Below are 20,551 nucleotides of genomic sequence, written 5' to 3'. Positions count from 1 at the left end.
TTTTTTTAGATTTTGTGCTATAAAACACTCCTGAGCCCCTCAAAAAGGAGTAGAAGGACAAAGAGCAAAAGATGTTACTTCTAACACCTTGAGAGAGAATACTTTATACTTCAGCAATACATGATACTAACCTTATTTCTGCTTCCACGTCTTTACTTAGGAATTTTGGCCTGGTATTATCAGATGAATAATAACGTCTCTCAAACACTTGATCACCCTCCGCAGTAAAAGCTTCTCTACAGTTTTTTGGAGGCCTCTTTCTCTGCATTACCGCACGAGCCTCTGGGTTACTCTGAAAAACAATGTATTTTCTCATAAAAAGTACTCACAATGGCTAGCAATTTGAAATGCTATGTTTCTGATCCTTGGAGCACCCAACGTTCTCACTGACTTCTATCAACCTCAGGCGTGGTATTTCTTGCTTTCAGAACAGTAATAAAACTGAGTTTACAATATAAGAATTCATTTGAAATTTAAGAGAAGTTTAAGCCCCTTACAGTTGGAATAAAAAAAAACAACCCACTTAAGAGTTACCTGGACCAATGAGTGTACTAAAGGGTCTTAAGATGACAAAAAAATTGATATTCAAGATGGAATACATCCTTAGATCATCTACTGAATTCATCTGGCAGTTTTCTTTGTACAGCTGCATTTTAAATCTCTCAATTAAATGACCTTTCCCTGCTTCCTTTGGAAAAATACTCCACAACTAAATGATTGTCTACATACAGAAAGTTGCACTGGTTTAATCAAAACACCTTAAAAATCACATCTTCAGTAAAACTGATACAGCTTTGTTTAGGCCAAGCCCAGTATGCTTGGCATCCAGTTTCTCTTAGGGCTATGTTGGGGACTTATATCAACACAACTACGTCTCTCAGGGATGTAAATAATCCACATCCCTGAGAGATGTTGTTATGCCGACCTAACCCACACTGTAGACAGTACTAGGTCAATGGGAGAATTCGCCTCTTGGGGAGATGGATAACCTACACCAATGGGAGAACCCCTCAGTGCAGGCAGTAACTTCACTGAAGCACTACACCATTTTAAATGTAGACAAACCCTTAGAGGACTGTGTCCTTTTACTTACCCAAGCAATACTTATCAGAAGAAAGAAATTAATCAAATACTTGTAATACTAGTTTCTTTCCTCATAAGCGATTATTTCCTGCCCTGTAAACCGTTTTCTTGCTCCTCTCCACATTCCCTGCAATTTTCTATATCTTTCAGATATTAAGATGCCCTGAACGGGGAGCAGTATGTTAAGTGCAGTCCAGACAGAGCTAATCATAGAATATCAGGGTTGGAAGGGACCCCAGAAGGTCATCTAGTCCAACCCCCTGCTCGAAGCAGGACCAATTCCCAGTTAAATCATCCCATTAGTTCCCCCCGCCCCGCCATATTACATTGTAAACTTGTATCTATTTTGCTGAGAACCAGAACTTCGGGGGGAAGGGGGGGGAGCAGGGGAGGAGGAGAGAAGGTCTCAGATATTACTTGTGGCACCTTAGAGACTAACCAATTTATTTGAGCATGAGCTTTCGTGAGCTACAGCTGTAGCTCACGAAAGCTCATGCTCAAATAAATTGGTTAGTCTCTAAGGTGCCACAAGTACTCCTTTTCTTTTTGCGAATACAGACTAACACGGCTGTTCCTCTGAAACCTGTCAGATATTACTGCTTTTCAAAGCTTAGTCTACATTAGGAAACAGACAACAACTGCCAGCAATGGGTCTCTCTGAACCAGGGTGGATAAAAATCAATGATTTTTAAAAAAAATAAAAATAAATAAAAAATTGGATTTTATTTAAATCGGATTTTTTGGATAAAATGCTTTTTGAGGAAAAAAACAAACAATCTAAAGATAGTTTTAATTAAGATACATTATAGCTCACAGATATCTCATCATGGAATAGGGATTATAAATTCTAATTCTATAGTATGAGACAATAAATTCATGTAATGTTTAAGAAAAGTTTTGTAAAAGAGTTCCAATAGTTCATGGATTAGGGACCTAATTTTATGGGGTTCCAAAGGCTTCTGTATAGATTATTTAGGTTAATTTTTCTAGCTACCCAATGGGACTCAGTGCTAAGTCTAGAAGATACCATCAGAGATGTTTAGTTTTGCAGTTCTCAAACTGTGGATTTGTGTCTCCAGAGAACATGCTTGTTAACAGCAAAAATGTTTTTAAATAAATAACTAAATAAATAAATAAAATATAGTGGTGAGAAATAACAGACCTCAACCCTATTTTCCCTCTGCAAATTTGTGTACACAGAGTCAATCCCTTACCTCTCTCTAAAAGTGCAAATTTTCAAAGAATTCAATGAACAGAAGATTGTTGGGAGCGGAATAGATCTGGACAAGGAGAAGAAGTTCTGGAGATAAATGTGAGACGGGAGGGACAAGCAGTAGAAACAAAAGGAAACTGTCTGAGCAGCATATTTCAGAAATCTTGAGGTCTCTCTCAGTGTAGCCTTCATTGATTTGAGATCTACCAAACCATTCTCACTAGAAGGGAAAACCTATAATGGCGGCAGGTCGTAAAAGAGACCCAGTTTGGGTCTCATATCTCTGAGTTGTGAAGAATATGTATTAAGGTTATAACAACCAACAAGAATGAACTTTTATGTAGAAATCCATGATTAAATAGAGTCTTCCTGACTAGTGATTTAAATCATGATTTAAATCACTAATTTGATTTAAATCAAATCCACCCTGTTTTGAACCAGTGACAAGAACTATTTTAACTGCTAGCAAAATCAGAACAACATTATTTAACTCATTTAAAGAAAAGATTTTTGAAACACAGCTTTCTGAGGGTGCTGAAAATAGCTTTGACCAACAGACAAAGGCAGTTAAACAGTTTTCAGCTCTGGTTCAGGCGGACTTGCTGTCATCAACTACTATCAGTAACAGGTTAAATTTCCAACTGTAGATGGTTCTCTGGTGTGTCCTTAATATTAGATATAGACTTTAAGGGCAGAAGGGACCATCCAAATTATATAGTCGGACTTCCTGCACCATTGCAGGCCAGAGAACCTCAACCCTCCACTCCTATAATAGTCCCATAGCCTCTTGCTGAGTTACTGAAGTTTTGATTTAAGAACTTCACATTACAGAGAACACATGATTTACTCTAGTTCAAACCAGCAAGTGACCCATATCCCAAGCAGCAAGAGAAGGCAAAAAACCTCTAGGGTCTCACCAATATGACCTGGGGAAAATTCCTTCTCGACCCCCAAAATGGTAATCAGTTAGATCTTGACCATGTGGGTGAGAACCACCTGGGAAAGAATTCTCTGTAGTAACTCATACCCCTCCCCACTAGTGTCCCATTGCCAGCCATTGGAGGTATTTGTTAAATGCGGTCACAAATGGGCCATACATCACTGTAGGCAACCTCATCATATAACCCCTCCATAAAACTTATCATGCTCACTCTTGAAGCCAATTAGGTTTTTTGCCTATACTATTGCCCTTAGAAGGCTGTTCTAGAACTGCAGTCCTCTAACAGTTAGAAACCTTTGTCTAATTTCAAGCCTAAATGTGTTGATGGCCAGTTCATATCCATTTGTTCTTGTGCCAACATTGGCCCTTAACTCCTATCTCTCCGGGATGTTTATCCCTCTGATATATTTAGAGAGGGCAATCATATCTCCCTAAAGCCTTCATTTTATTAGGCTAAACAGCCAAGCTCCTTAAGTCTCCTCTCATAAGACAGGTTCTCCATTCCTCTAATCATCCTACTAGCCCTTCTCTGCATTTGTTCCAGTTTGAATACATCTTTTTTGAACACAGTATTCCAGATGTGATCTCACCAGTGTCTTCTACAACGGAAAACATCACTTCCCTATTTTTACTGGAAATACCTCGCCAGATGCACCCTAGGATTGTGCTAGCCTTTTTCACAGCTGCATCACATTGGCCGCTCAGTCATCCTGCAATCGACCAATGCAAGCAGATCTTTCTCGTCCTCTCGCTTAACAACTGCTAAGTCCCCATCTTATAGCAAAAATGCTTTTAAGTAAGCCATTAACCTTGCAAATTGCAGTTACATTTCATCCCATTTCTATTACTCCAATTTCAAAGTTCATCCAAATTTTCTTGTGAGATATTCCAGGCCTCTTCTGTATTGGCAATACCACACAAACTCTAGGTTATCCGCAAATTTTATTAGCATACTCCCATTTTTTGTGCCAATGTCATGAACGAAACTTTTAAATAAGACTGGTCCCAAGAACCATCCATGGGGAACTCCATTAGTAACCTTCCATCTGCTTGACAATACACCTTTCACTATGACCTGCTGTAGTCCCCCATTTAACCAGTTCCTTACCCACCTTTCAATTCTCATAGTAATCTACATCTTCTCCAATTTAACTAATAATTTACCATATGGAATTGTAATGAATGCTTTCCTAAAATCGAACTAGATTAGATCTAGTGCATTTCCTTTGTCTAGAAAATCATTTAGCTTCTCAAAGAAAGATTAAGTTGACCTAGCATGGTGGTTCCCAAACTAGGGGCGCCATTTGTTCAGGGAAAGCCCTGGGCAGGCCGGGCCGGGCCGGTTTGTTTACCTGCTGCGTCTGCAGGTTCAGCCTATCGCAGCTCCCACTGGTTGCGATTCGCCATTCTCGGCCAGTGGGGGCTGCGGGAAGCAGCGCGGGCCGAGGAACGTGCTGGCCGCCCTTCCCGCAGCCCCCATTGTTCTGGAGCGATGAACTGCGGCCAGTGGGAACCGCAAATTGGCCGAACCTGCAGACGCGGCAGGTAAACAAACTGGCCCGATCCACCAGGGGCTTTCCCTGAACAAGCGACACTCCTAGTTTGGGAACCACTGATCTAGCACGATCTACCTTTGGTAAAATACAACACTATTTTATCTTAATTACCTTTTACCCCTATGTCCTTAACTAATTACTCTTTCAAAATTTGTTCTAAGACCTTGCACAAAATTTAGGTCAAATTAAGGGGTCTGTAGTTTCCTGGATCACTCTTTTCCCCCTTTTCTTAAAGTAGGATATCCACATTTCTCCAGTCATAGGGTATGACCCCAAAGTTGACGGATTCATTAAAAATCTTTGCAATTGGGCTTGCAGTTTCATGTGCCAGTTCCATTAATATTCTTGGATGGGGGTTATCCAGGACCCCCTTTGATCCTATTAAGTGAGGTGCTGTTTTAAGCACAAGTCTTGGACCACTTGAGTCTTATTTTTAAAGGAGTGGCTAATGAAGAACCTCTCTAATGTGCCCCTCTCCTCAGCACAACTAACAGCAAATAGCCATCTCACATGAAGGACAGTTCTCAAACCCTGGCGAGGGCATAGCACTATATAACACTAACACAAATGAAAGCTAACTAACTAACTACTAATTATTTACAAATAACTGATGTCGAAAACCAATGAGGAAAAAACAACATGGGAAGCTCTGACTCTAGAATGAAGGATGTAAGCACGATTGGGGCTGCACTGCCCTTAAATAGCCATGGAAAGGTCTTAGGGCCAGAGTGCAGAAGCACCACCCCTATGGGTACTGCTAGGAAAAGTTCTCCAGCTTCAGTGCACTGGCTCTGTGCACATGTGTAGAATACACATCTGCAACCATTCAAAGAAGAATGCCTTATTTCTATAGGTATCTTGGGCAGCAAGAAGCAATCAGGTTGCCTTTTTTTAATTGCAAAAAGCCTCATTAGCATATAAATTCATTTTAAAACTTATAGCAAAAACAAATACGGCAGTTATGTCCTACCTTAATTAGCAGGATTGTTTCTATACCCCTCATGTCAATCAAACAATTAGCAACAACTGCATTATCTATTTCTAAAGCTGTAAGGACTGATGGGAATTCTGGATGGTGAACGGCCCTATGAGAAAAGAAGAAAAGAAACAACTAAAATGTACATATTTAAACAGTGCAAACCGCTTTAAAAATTCACCTGATCATACATTAGAAAATGCATTATATATTGGGGTTACTATTAAGCCATTTGGATCAAGGTTCTGAAGCAGCAATTTTATTCAAAACTTGGAACTCACCTAGGTCTGACATCATAAACTTCATTTCGAAACCTACTGACAATTATTTGGGGCCGATATCCAGATGGATAAAACTTTGACATCAGTGTCTGAAGTGTTCTCTCATCATGATGATTATCACAACAAAATGCCTGCAGTAGGCTTTTTAAACAAGTTTCAACAGCCAAAGTAAGTTCAGCATCTTTGAGACTAATGAAAGCACCTAAATATAGACAAAAGTCAAGACTTCAGAGGCACAGTATCAAATATATTTTATTATGTAAGTGCAATTAAAATGTAACTACATTATTCTTTTAGTTTAAAAAAACATTTGAGAACATATATTTAATTTTTTTAAGCTCAGGTTAGGTTTTCTAAGCAATAATGTAAATACAAATAAATAATTTGTTCTCTTACATGCAAATTTCTCTTCTCACAAACACTCTGAGAAGCAGACCCTCACAATGGGTGGGTCCTTTCCCCTGAAATCTCTGGAAGTAGTTCATGGCTAAATCCATGAATCTCCATGGTAGCATTCTCTACCATGAAGAGCTTGCAACTATGCTGCAGTCTATGTCAGATGTCAGTTAAGGATACACCCCCACAATTGGTCAATACTGTCTACAGTGTAGGAGTACTCTTGAATTTCTTGCTGACACAGAACTCTCACATAGCAGCATCTGTAAATAATACTTTCTACCATACCTTCTTGGTTAGGAAACTGTCCCATTCTGGAGGACAAACATTATTCATGCTTTCATCACCTTTCAGCTGGATTACAGCTATGCAATATACCTGGGCTTGGAGCCTTCACCACTTAAACTCCAACTAGTTAATAATGCAGCAACACAAGCTACCACAAACATATCAAACATGTCCTCTGCTCTCTGCACTGGCTTACCATAGAATTTCAAATCAAGTTCAAGGTCTCAGTCCTTCTCTTCAAAGCACTCCATGACCTGGAGCCAGGATACCTAAGAGATCATCTAAAAGCTCCAGGATGAAGACCATGGTTGACAAACTTTGCTTCTCTGGCACAATGTAACTCTTAACAATAAGAGAAAAGTTTGTCTGTGAAGGAGACAGAACTTTTTCCAGGTGCTGTCTGAGATGGTGGAATGAACTCCTCCAGGAACTAAGGACCATCACAAACCTCACCACTTTCTGCTCCAAGTGGAAACCACATTTCTTTGACCTTGTCTTTTCTAACAAGACATAGTAACAGCTATATTTATGTTAAAATAAAAAAACAAGACATTACAAAAACAAAACACTCCACTATACATGCTTCTCCCTCTGGATAGCGGATGTAAGCAAAGAAACACATGCTAAATGCAGTTATATGTTGCTAAATGCACTACCGCAAGGTGCTCAGATTATATCACGGTGATGAGCATGGTATAAAAACCTATACACAGAATAGAGGAGAACAAGATCATTTCCTAAACTACATTTTCCTAAACATAACTGCTATCTTCAGCAAGGCCTGGGGTGACCCAAAGACAGCAAGAATTCAACTCAACAATGAAACTACATGAAAATTACAATTAGATTTAGACTGAGCCTACACACAGACCTATTCAAACTATTTAAAACGATTTGCATTCAACTAACCAGCTTGGTAGAGGATGGTTCTGTGACTGCTCCAGTAGATTGAAAAAGAGAGAAACTGAGGGACAGTTAGTGGGTTGGGGTATTTATATATTTGGTCTAGGAAATGTAGACCTTAAGACAATTGGACATCATGCCCCTTAAGTGACAAATACTTTTCAAAAAGGCTCCGTGTTCACATGACCAAGTGTACAGTGGGACTCTATAGAGGCAAACTTTTTACTTCCCTTTATGCAAGGGCTATCTTACCTAGAGGTCCAATAGGTTTGTGTTTAAAATGTCCTTTTCTATAGGCATCTTCAATTGCTTCAAGAAGGACTGGCACATGTTGTCCAAATCTTTTCAATCTATTTGTTTTACTGTCTGTCAGCTCCTTCAGCTGTCTTTGCTTGGAATCCAATGCTTGTTTCACATCAAGTTCTTCTCGCCTGAGAAAAGGAAAGGCTACTGAAACATTTACTTTAATTAATATAACAACTTTTGACAAAATTTTATCAGCTGTCAAATTTAGCAGTCAGACTTTCTTGTTGCCGTAACAAAGCTTGTTACAATTGGAAAAAGAATTTAGGCTTCAAAATGAAGAGTATGCTGAACTATCCTCATTGCTCTAGAGTACATGGATTTGAAAAACATTTTCATTTGTACCAAGGTGACATGCACAGAGCAACAATACAACACAAGCAAGAGTATCAATAATAAAAAGAGAAAAAGATTTCCAAGATAACTTCAAAAGGTACATAGTAGTAATATCAGAAGTGTGACTACAGAAAGGAATTTCACTAACTCGATGTTAGATGTACACAGGCTCAGAACCGAAATGTGAAGGTAGAGATGGTAACATAATATTAAGTGAGCTCAAGGAAGTGTAAGCTAGAATATGAACATGTGTTCCATTTTACATGTGAGCTTACCAGAAGAGGCTTGATAAATGCAATTTATAAATATGGTTCTACCATTCATCTTATGGATATCATCAACATTTCATAAATAGTCTGCACAAACAAATGATATACAAAACATACAGGAAATATCAGTAGAATTCAAGTGGTAATCATGTTATGAATGTAATTAGAAGTCCAGCATCTTCCAGAAACGTTCTTCTAGGTAACAACACACCAATAAGAAACAATTTTGATGTAGAAGTAAGATAGTGGGAATTAAGGAAGATTAACAGGACTAATATGAGAAGAGTAAGCATCAACATATGTCAAGTCCCTTATTATATTACAGTCACAACCACCATTATCTGCCTTTGATTTTTTTTAAAAAAAAGTCAGATTTTTTTAAATTAAAAAAAAAAACAACCAGGTTTCACCCACCCTGTCTTAGATTAAATCAGATTTTAATTTTAGCACTGCATGTCACCTTAAATGCCAGCACATTTTGTATTTTGTGCTGAGAACTTTCAAACTTAGACTCACTGTGGATGATGGACAAAGAAGTACCAGATCATAAGGTGCTTTGGGAGAATTAGGACTAAAAAATAAATTAAGTCTAGTGCTGCATGGAGTACTTTGAAATACAGGTAATGAAGCAGAACACCTATTGCCACTTGTTGTAAAGAAACTTGGATAATTAAAAACAAAGGTAAACTTACTTGAGTCTAGCATGTTCTTCCTTGGATTTGTAGACAGCCTGCTGAAATTGATCCATATCTTGAACCATCATAACCTCTTGATCATGGACGATCTTCAACTGCTCTTTCAACTGGGCTATTTTTTTCTGTGTTTCCAGCTTTTCAGACTCTGAAACTTGATCAGCACTGTAAAAGTACACAGACCACAATTCAACATTTTAAAATCACACACAATGGATGATCGTGAAAAGAACGTTTAAAACATACATTTTAGCACTTAACAGGTTTTATTAAGCAAGCATATCCAACATTATTCAACAGCAGAAAAACCTGTCTTGTTGTCTGGCCTGCATGTGACGCTTTCTAACTTATGCAAGGTCTATTTGGGATCATGACCACACACAGTCTGGCTGTTAACGATGAATTTCCCTTACCAAAAACAGAATTAAACATTTCCAAAATAAACTAAAAAATCTAGGCAATTAGATAAGTGAATAAAATTAGATATGGAGGTGTGATAACTTAAGGCAGGATCTACGTCTAAGAAACACAGAAGGGTAATTATGGTTACCTACCACAGGTGCACAATGCAGAACAAAGCATTTATCTATTTTTAATATTGTAGAAACTGATCAGGTTTTTTCATGTTTGTTTTAAAACGCACATCATGCCAACGTCTATCATGCTTTCTTTGAGTAACAGGTTGTCAAGGTTCCTCCCCCACTCTGAACTCTAGGGTACAGATGTGGGGACCTGCATGAAAAACCTCCTAAGCTTATCTTTACCAGCTTAGGTCAAAACTTCCCCAAGGTACAAAATATTACACCCGTTATCCTTGGAATGGCCGCTACCACCACCAAACTAATACTGGTTACTGGGGAAGAGCTGTTTGGACGCGTCTTTCCCCCCAAAATACTTCCCAAAACCTTGCACCCCACTTCCTGGACAAGGTTTGGTAAAAAGCCTCACCAATTTGCCTAGGTGACTACAGACCCAGACCCTTGGATCTTAAGAACAATGAACAATCCTCCCAACACTTGCACCCCCCCTTTCCTGGGAAATGTTGGATAAAAAGCCTCACCAATTTGCATAGGTGACCACAGACCCAAACCCTTGGATCTGAGAACAATGAAAAAGCATTCAGTTTTTACAAGAAGACTTTTAATAAAAAATAGAAGTAAACAGAAATAAAGAAATCCCCCCTGTAAAATCAGGATGGTAGATATTTTACAGGGTAATTAGATTCAAAAACATAGAGAACCCCTCTAGGCAAAACCTTAAGTTACAAAAAAGATGCACAGACAGAAATAGTTATTCTATTCAGCACAATTCTTTTCTCAGCCATTTAAAGAAATCATAATCTAACACATACCTAGCTAGATTACTTACTAAAAGTTCTAAGACTCCATTCCTGTTCTGTCCCTGGCAAAGACCAGCATACAGACCGACACAGACCCCTTTGTTTCTCTCCCTCCTCCCAGCTTTTGAAAGTATCTTGTCTCCTCATTGGTCATTTTGGTCAGGTGCCAGCGAGGTTACCTTTAGCTTCTTAACCCTTTACAGGTGAGAGGAGCTTTCCCCTGGCCAGGAGGGATTTCAAAGGGGTTTACCCTTCCCTTTATATTTATGACACGCCCCCCAAATCTCAGCTAGGGTGGAACACTGGCTGGGATTTCTTCCTGGAGCTCTAGGAAAAACAGAGTTAATAAGACACATGCATCTCTAAATATACTACCAAGTACATAAAGACTAACAATATTTTCCACATCTCAAGGACGATTTTAACCAGTTGATTCTGGGAAACTTTCACGGGAGAGTGCATCAGCCACTTTGTTAGAAGCTCCTGAGATGTGTTGGATGTCGAAATCAAAATCTTGGAGAGCTAAACTCCACCGAAGAAGTTTTTTGTTAGTTTCCTTGACGGTGTGAAGCCACTTCAGTGCAGCATGGTCGGTTTGCAGGTGGAAACGCCGTCCCCAAACATATGGGCGTAGCTTTTCCAGAGCGTAGACAATGGCGTAACATTCTTTTTCAGTGACTGACCAGTTGCTTTCCCTCTCAGACAGTTTTTTGCTGAGAAACACTACAGGGTGGAATTCTTGATCAGGTCCTTTCTGCATTAAAACTGCTCCCACACCACGTTCGGACGCATCCGTGGTTACTAGGAACGGTTTGTCAAAGTCTGGGGCCCTTAGTACAGGGTCAGACATGAGTGTCACTTTAAGCTTGTTAAAGGCCTTCTGACACTGTTCGGTCCACTGAACAGCAATTGGCTGTTTCTTTTTGGTTAGGTCTGTCAGTGGGGCAGCGATTTGGCTGTAGTGCGGTACAAATCGTCTGTAATAACCGGCCAAGCCTAAGAAGGATTGAACCTGTTTCTTTGACTTTGGGACAGGCCACTTTTGGATAGCATCCACTTTGGCCTGTAGGGGCTGATAGTTCCTTGACCCACCTGGTGTCCAAGGTAAGTCACTCTGTTTAGGCCTATTTGACACTTCTTAGCCTTAACAGTTAGTCCTGACTCCCTTATGCGCTCAAGGACTTTTTGTAGATGTTCCAGGTGGTCTGCCCAGGAATCCGAAAATATGGCCACGTCATCAAGGTAGGCGACTGCATATTCTCCTAATCCCGCTAGGAGACCATCTACAAGTCTTTGGAAAGTGGCGGGTGCATTTCGCAGCCCGAAAGGGAGTACATTAAATTCATACAGCCCGAGATGTGTGATGAAGGCTGACCTTTCCTTGGCAGATTCATCTAGCGGTACCTGCCAGTACCCCTTGGTTAAGTCCAAGGTAGAGATGAACTGGGCCCGTCCCAGTTTCTCTAATAGTTCATCTGTGTGTGGCATTGGATAGTTGTCTGGGCGAGTTACAGCATTTAGCTTACGGTAGTCCACGCAAAAACGTATTTCCCCATCTGGTTTGGGAACTAGAACCACTGGAGATGCCCATGCACTTTCAGAGGGGCGGATTACACCCATCTGTAACATATCCTGGATCTCCCATTCTATAGCAGTTTTAGCTTGAGGAGACACCCGGTAAGGTTGGACCCTAATTGGGTGAGCATTACCTGTGTCAATGGAGTGGTATGCCCGTTCAGTCAGTCCTGGGGTGGCTGAGAACGTTGGCGCGTAGCTAGTGCACAGCTCCTGGATCTGCTGTCGCTGCATACGCCCAAGGGTCATGGAGAGGTTCACCTCTTCCACACCACCAGCACATTTCCCTTCGTAGTAAACACCTTCAGGCCACTCAGCGTCGTCTCCTCCCTGGGCTGTAAACTGACAAACCTTTAATTCTCTGGAATAAAAGGGCTTTAGAGAATTAATATGGTACACCTTAGGCTTTCGGTTGGAGGTGGGGAATGCTATGAGATAATTAACAGCTCCCAGGCGCTCCTGGACCGTGAATGGCCCTTCCCACGATGCTTCCATTTTATGGGCCTGGAGCGCCTTTAAGACCATGACCTGGTCTCCTACTTTGAAGGAACGCTCTCTGGCATGTTTATCATACCAGGCTTTTTGCTCTTTTTGAGCATCCTGTAAGTTTTCTCTAGCAAGGGCTAAAGAGGTTCGGAGGGTGTTTTGTAGGTTGGTTACGAAGTCCAGAATGTTAGTTCCTGGAGAAGGTGTAAATCCCTCCCATTGCTGCTTCACCAACTGCAATGGCCCCTTAACCTCACGGCCATATACAAGTTCAAATGGGGAAAACCCTAAACTGGGATGTGGTACAGCTCTGTAGGCAAAGAGCAACTGCTGCAACACTAGGTCCCAATCATTGGAGTGCTCATTTACAAATTTACGTATCATGGCCCCCAAAGTTCCATTAAACTTCTCCACCATGCCATTTGTTTGATGATGGTAAGGAGTGGCAACCAAGTGATTTACCCCAGGAGCTTCCCAAAGGTTTTTCATAGTTCCTGCCAGGAAATTAGTCCCTGCATCGGTGAGGATGTCGGAGGGCCAACCTACCCTGGCAAAAATGTCTGCTAGTGCCTGGCACACACTTTTAGCCCTGGTGTTGCTTAGAGCTACTGCTTCCGGCCATCGGGTGGCAAAATCCATGAAAGTCAGTATGTACTGCTTTCCTCTGGGTGTCTTTTTCGGAAAAGGACCCAGAATATCCACAGCTACTCGCTGAAATGGAACTTCAATGATGGGGAGTGGCTGGAGAGGGGCTTTGACCTGGTCTTGGGGTTTTCCCACTCTTTGGCACACCTCACAAGACTGGACATAGGTAGAAACATCCTTGCCCATTCCCTCCCAGTGGAATGACCCCCCCAAACGGTCTTTGGTCCTGTTCACCCCAGCATGGCCACTAGGGTGATCATGGGCTAAGCTCAAGAGCTTGGCCCGGTATTTAGTTGGAACTACCAACTGTCTCTGAGGATGCCAGTCTTCCTGGTGTCCACCAGAAAGAGTTTCCTTGTATAAAAGTCCTCTTTCTATAACAAACCTAGATCGATTAGAAGAGCTGAGAGGCGGTGGGTTGCTCCGTGCCGCCGTCCAAGCTCTCTGGAGGCTTTCATCTGCTTCCTGTTCGGTCTGGAACTGTTCCCTTGATGCTGGAGACATCAGTCCCTCATTGGATTGTGGACCTAGGCTTGGTCCCCCTGGAAGCGATATAGGGGATGGAGCTGTTTCTGTTGACTGTGAACCGCTCTCCGCTGGTGCACTATGTTGGGATTCAGGCTCCGGCTGAGCCTCTTGGGTCGGGTTATCGGCTGCTGCCAGTTCAGGTTCAGTGGGGCCCTCTGGTGTTGAGGTTGCAAGTACTGGATTCAGTGCTGGCACGGGGTCTGGTGTTGGTTGTTTGGCTGGTTCCGGTTCTGGGACTGGTTCCGTCTGGGTCTCTGGGACTGGATCCACTACTGCTGTTGCAGACATTGGCCTGGGGTCCGGGTCCATCACCTCTGACTGGGTCCTGATAGAAGTTTCCGGAACAGAGCTAGGCCTCACGGCTTGTTTAGCCTGGCTGCGGGGGACCATTCCCACCCTCTTGGCCTGCTTCACATGATTGGCCAAGTCTTCCCCCAACAGCATGGGGATGGGATAATCATCATAGACTGCAAAAGTCCACATTCCTGACCAGCCCTTGTACTGGACAGGCAACTTGGCTGTAGGCAAATTGAAAGAGTTGGACTTGAAGGGTTGAATCGTCACTTGGATCTCTGGGTTGATTAAATTGGGGTCCACTAAGGAAGCATGGATAGCTGACACTTGTGCTCCGGTGTCCCTCCACGCGGTGACCTTCTTCCCGCCCACACTCACAGTTTCTCTCCGCTCCAAGGGTATCTGGGAGGTATCTGGGCCTGTGGACCTCTGGTGTGATTCCGGTGCAATGAACTGTAATCTGTTGGGGTTCTTGGGGCAGTTGGCCTTTACATGCCCCAGCTCGTTACATTTAAAACATCGTCCAGCTGACGGGTCACTGGGGCGAGGAGGGCTGCTGGAGAACGGGGTGGTGGGACGATAAGGGGTCTGGAGGGCTCTTTGGGAGGTAGGTGGGGCTTTGGGCAGCCCCCGGTAATAGGGTGTGGTCTGGGGTGGTCCCTTCTGGTCTCCACTCCAACTGCGACCAGTTTTCTTCTTCTCTGCCACCTCCACCCATCTGGCTCCAATCTCTCCTGCCTCGATTACAGTTTTGGGCTTCCCGTCTAGGATGTATCTTTCTATTTCCTCAGGAACACCCTCTAAGAATTGTTCCATTTGCATTAGGAAGGGCAAATTTACTGGAGATTCAACACTTGCTCCTGATATCCAGGCATCCCAATGTTTCACAATGTGGTAGGCATGTCGGGTAAATGACATGTCTGGTTTCCACCTTAGGGCTCTGAACCTCCGACGAGACTGCTCGGGTGTTATCCCCATTCTGACTCTCGCCTTGGATTTAAACAGTTCATACTTGTTCATGTGTGCTTTAGGCATTTCAGCTGCCACCTCAGCTAAGGGTCCACTGAGCTGCGGCCTCAGCTCTACCATGTATTGATCAGTAGAGATGTTGTACCCAAGGCAGGCCCTTTCGAAGTTCTCTAAGAAGGCCTCAGTATCATCACCTGCCTTGTAGGTGGGGAACTTTCTGGGATGGGAAGTGGTACCTGGAGAAGGATTGCTAGGGTTTGTTGGTATATTCTGCTGGGCCTTTATCTTCTCCACCTCCTCCACATGCTTCCTCTCTTTTTCCTTCTCCTCCAGTTCTTTGGCCCTTGCTTCCATTTCTTTGTCCCTTGCTTCCATTTTCAGCCGCATGAGTTCTATCTGTCTTTCATGTTCCCTTTGTTTTTCCTCAGCCTGAAATTTGGCTAATTCCAGCTGTAGTCGAGCTGAGGATTTGGTCATTCTAACCTCTCTGTTTTTAACTAACTTTACACCCGAGGTTTAGAAATAAACAAACAAAACGTGGCTGTAAAATTTTGCTGTGCTGGAATAGAATACCTATTCTCTGATAGTGACTGTCAGCCTACAGAAAAAAACAATTCCCTTGTCTCTGCTCTGGGCCCAAATTAAAGCAAAAAACCTCCAACTACTTGGAAACCTGCTTACCCAGCCCAAAGAAAAAGCAAATGGGTAGAACACACACCCCCTATTTACTTTTAGGAAGAAAAAAAAAAAACCTCTGGGTTGGAAGACTGAATTTCCCTGCAGGAGTTAAGTACCCTGCCTCCAGGCAAAGAAAACCTGCAATTCACAAGATAATCCCCTTTTGTCTCTGCTTGGCCACAAAGCAGAGAGAAACCAAGCTGCTTTCAGTTTCAAAGCTGCTTTCTGGACTTCCTAAAAATTCCTTTTTAAAATCTGTATTTCTAGTTCAAAAAATCTCAACTGGATCTCAAAATGATTTCAGGTTAATCCCACCACTGTGCCACCATGTCAAGGTTCCTCCCCCACTCTGAACTCTAGGGTACAGATGTGGGGACCTGCATGAAAAACCTCCTAAGCTTATCTTTACCAGCTTAGGTCAAACTTTCCCAAGGTACAAAATATTACACCCGTTATCCTTGGACTGGCCGCTACCACCACCAAACTAATACTGGTTACTGGGGAAGAGCTGTTTGGACGCGTCCTTCCCCCCAAAATACTTCCCAAAACCTTGCACCCCACTTCCTGGACGAGGTTTGGTAAAAAGCCTCACCAATTTGCATAGGTGACCACAGACCCAAACCCTTGGATCTGAGAACAATGAAAAAGCATTCAGTGTTTTACAAGAAGACTTTTAATAAAAAATAGCAGTAAATAGAAATAAAGAAATCCCCCCTGTAAAATCAGGATGGTAGATATCTTACAGGGTAATTAGATTCAAAAACATAGAGAACCCCTCTAGGCAAAACCTTAAGTTACAAAAAAGATACACAGACAGAAATAGTTATTCTATTCAGCACAATTCTTTTCTCAGCCATTTAAAGAAATCATAATCTAACACATACCTAGCTAGATTACTTACTAAAAGTTCTAAGACTCCATTCCTGTTCTGTCCCTGGCAAAGACCAGCATACAGACCGACACAGACCCCTTTGTTTCTCTCCCTCCTCCCAGCTTTTGAAAGTATCTTGTCTCCTCATTGGTCATTTTGGTCAGGTGCCAGCGAGGTTACCTTTAGCTTCTTAACCCTTTACAGGTGAGAGGAGCTTTCCCCTGGCCAGGAGGGATTTCAAAGGGGTTTACCCTTCCCTTTATATTTATGACACGCCCCCCAAATCTCAGCTAGGGTGGAACACTGGCTGGGATTTCTTCCTGGAGCTCTAGGAAAAACAGAGTTAATAAGACACATGCATGTATATGGCTGCTTACTAACATTTGGCAAGCTGCCTGTAAGGATTATCACAGTCTGGCAATAGAATTTAATAGGCTACAACAGGAAAGGGACACACTGCGCAAGGAATGCCAGAATTTAGATACCAGAGTAAGAACACTGAATAGGGATATGGAACATCTTCAGAAAAGATTACTTCCCTTAATTGAGAAAGAAGGGATAGAACGAAGGGAAAAGCTGGAGACTAAAACACGCAGTATCAACCAGGCTAAAGTTGAGACTGCTCTCTGGCTAGACCCTGAGGAATGGGATGGAGACATTTGGGATTCAGCAGATGAGTCCCCCTCCTCTGAGGAGGAAGGTCCCTCTGTAAAATTAAGACCAGCTATCACACATCACAAATCAGAAGAACATGAGGAAAATTTGAGTGGGGCAGAGCTGGATGAAGAAGGGGATGACAATTATCCATCCACCTCTTCAAAAACAAAGAAGGGAGGTAAAAAGGGAAAAGGGAGTAAAGCTCCAACACACTTTACCAAAATTCCCACTCGCCAATATACTCCCATGAGTTAAAAACAATCGAGGGAGATTTTGCTAAAAAGCCTGAGGAAGGTATAATAGAGTGGCTGGTCCGCCTCTGGGACACTGGGGGTGGATATATACGCCTGACAGCCCAAGAAACTGAGCGCCTTAACTTAGGTGAAGGAATATTCCTGGAACATTCAGAGGGGAACACCCCTAAAACACTTTGGTCTCTGGCTTGTCGATGGGCAAGAGGTATTTACCCAGCAGACTGAGATGAACCCACAGTAATGCACTGGACCAACATAGATGAGGTAAAAACAGCTCTATTAACTGTGGCTGTCATTAGCATGCTTGGCCAAAACCCTCAAGAGTTAGCCTATGAAAGCCCATGGGAGGGTCAGGTAGATGTAGATGATCTCAGACCCCTGCTTAAGGGAGTTCCGAGTAACCACAGGGCTATGGCACTGTCCCTTAGATCAGAAGCTGCAGCACATAACAGTACCTTTCGGGCACTGCTAAACCTTCTGGTGTCATACTTTAGAGAATTCGGAGACATCAGAGCACTGACAGGCAAAGCTAAGATGCGTTCCCTTCAGGGAAACAAGGGGGCACCATCTAAAGGACATAAAAACAAGCGAGAGCCAACCCAGGAGGAAAAGGAGCTTAGAGCCAAGTTGTGGAGACAATGTCTGGCTTTAGCTTATCCCAGAGATGTGATAAATGGACTGCCCACAGAGCGGCTAAAATTATTCACCACCTTTAAAAGAGCTGACTGGGAGACAACTAATGCTACTCCCAGTGCACCTCTGCAGCTCTCTCCTCTTTCCCCACCTGCAGACACCCGGTATACTCCATTGCTGCAGCAACTGCAAGAGTTACCAGAGCAGGGAAACTAGCTTGCGGGGGTCAATCTCCTCTCCTAGTAAACCAGCTTAAATCCAAAGAGGAGAAAACAACAGCAAAAGACCCCCGGATACATGTAACTGTAAATGACAAACACATTATTCCTTTCTTAATGGACACAGGGGCTCAAAGGTCCATGATTAAGCGAGAAAGTTTTCAGGGCTCGCCACCTACTGGCGGAAAGCAGGTACTTGTTACAGGAGTAAATGGCAGTACCATAACTTACCCATTAGTTAAGATAAAACTGGATATCCCCTTGCAACCCCACCATCAGCCCCGAAAATATGAGGTGATTTTGGGCAATGCCAACATACTGGGCATGGACGTTTTAAGAGGAAAGAAGGGAAGGATTAATGGGGAAAGATGGGCTTTTGGAGTCAGTTCCGTTCCTCATGCCACCCACCTGGAAGAGGAAAGCCCTCCCCACTATTCTGTAAACTTACTTAGCAGCGCGCCTGCTCTCCCGCCCTCAACAGTAACAAACATAAAGCAGTATAATATCCCAGCTGAGGCCATAAGCCCTGTTACTGACCTGATCAAAGATTTGGAACAGCGAGGAATTTTAATTCGTACCCACTCTCGCTTTAATTCTCCTGTGTGGCCCATCAAGAAACCAAATGGCAAATGGAGACTCACTATAGACTATAGGAAGCTAAACAGTAACACTGGACCATTAACTGCAGCAGTCCCTAGCATAACAGATATTGTAAACACCATACAAACCTGGGATAAACCCTGGCTAGCAGTATTAGATGTAAAGGACATGTTCTTCATGGTCCCTTTGCAACCAGCTGACCAGGAAAGATTTGCTTTTACTTGGAGAGGTGTACAATACACTTTTACCCGAATGCCACAAGGGTTTAAACACTCACCCACTATTTGCCATGGGGCACTGGCAAAGGTCCTAGATGACCTTATACTGCCACCCAATGTACAAACTGTGCAATACACTGATGACATCTTAATAGGTGGGAAAACCTCAGAAGAGGTACAGAAGGCTATGAATCAAATCAAAGGAGCACTAGAAGCCCTTAATTTAGAGTTACCAGCTGAGAAATGCCAAGGTCCCTCCCAAGAGATAAAATTCTTAGGTACTGTATGGATCGGAGGTAGGAGGTCTGTGCCTAATGACACTGTGCAAGAGCTAAATCAGGCACCCTCCCCTGAAAGTAAAGATCAATTGAGACAGATTTTGGGAACCCTGGGGTTTTGGAGAAAACATGTACCTGGCTTTGCCATTATAGCCAGACCATTGTACAATTTGTTAAAGAAAAGTGCTGTCTGGGAATGGGCTCCTGCCCATGAGGAAGCCCTCAGGCAACTGATAGGGGAGATACACACCTATCAGGCTCTGGGTCCCATACATCCTGAAGCCCCATTCCATTTGTACCTAACTGTGGGAGCCACTGGAATGTCTTATGCTCTCTGGCAAGAAAGTGACACTGCTCCCAGACGACCAATTCAGTTTGGTTCCAAGTCATGGCAAGGGTCACAGGCTAACTACACGCTTTATGAGAAGGTGCTTCTGGCAGCTTACACAGCCTTGAGAGAAACTGAGGAATTAACTCAGGATAAGGACATCACAATTCACACTCCTCTTCCAATCATTAAACCTATATTGGAAGGGAAAGAGTTACCACCTGGTGTAGCACAAAAGATGAATATCCAAAGATGGGCACTTTACATACACCACAGGGTAGGGAGTGCAGACACTGCACAAAACCCCACTATGATTCAGGAATCCCTATGGAAAGTAGGAATGCCTGATGAATACCGCCTACCTCCACAGCAGTCTCCCATTAAGGATGCTGCCCCATTTGATCCTTCTAAGCCTGAGGGAGTATGGTTCACTGATGGCAGTGCCAGGCTGGTAAAAGGAAAATGGAAGGGAAAAGCTGCAGCAATGCCTGCAGACACCTCTGCAGCATCCCTAACTGCTGAAATTGATGGGTCAGCACAACTTGCAGAATTGGCTGCAATTAAACTGGCCTGTGAAGCAGGAGCCACCGCAGTATATACGGACTCCTATGCGGTATGGGCAGGTGCCACTCAGTGGATCACTAACTGGAAAAATAACCACTGAGAAATAGGAGGTAAACCAGTATGGGGACTGGAATACTGGAAGTGGTTATATCAGCATGCCCTGCAACAACCCCTGTCTAT

At 42.9% G+C, this 20,551-nt stretch overlaps 1 protein-coding gene across 9 annotated transcripts in view; it reads right to left on the bottom strand.

The window, feature by feature from the left end:
• SMC6 (structural maintenance of chromosomes 6) overlaps nucleotides 1-20,551 on the bottom strand; it is a 100,693-nt gene that overhangs the window by 54,057 nt on the left and 26,085 nt on the right. For all 9 annotated transcript variants that reach the window (XR_012667550.1, XR_012667551.1, XR_012667549.1 and 6 more), the window contains exons 13-17: nucleotides 9,237-9,401; nucleotides 7,889-8,067; nucleotides 6,050-6,251; nucleotides 5,763-5,877; nucleotides 132-292 (exon numbers count right to left, since the gene is read on the bottom strand). Coding sequence is in view for 6 of the 9 variants with exons in the window: in XM_048845567.2 (XP_048701524.2) it covers nucleotides 132-292; nucleotides 5,763-5,877; nucleotides 6,050-6,251; nucleotides 7,889-8,067; nucleotides 9,237-9,401 (822 nt within the window). In the remaining 3 variants the exon portion in view is untranslated. The remainder of the gene's footprint in view (nucleotides 1-131; nucleotides 293-5,762; nucleotides 5,878-6,049; nucleotides 6,252-7,888; nucleotides 8,068-9,236; nucleotides 9,402-20,551) is intronic.

The sequence above is a fragment of the Caretta caretta genome, chromosome 3 (genome assembly GCF_965140235.1).
Source record: "Caretta caretta isolate rCarCar2 chromosome 3, rCarCar1.hap1, whole genome shotgun sequence".
Classification (NCBI taxonomy): domain Eukaryota; kingdom Metazoa; phylum Chordata; order Testudines; family Cheloniidae; genus Caretta; species Caretta caretta.
The sequence above is the reverse complement of the archived record's forward strand: the minus strand, read 5'-3'. Positions and strand labels throughout refer to the sequence as shown.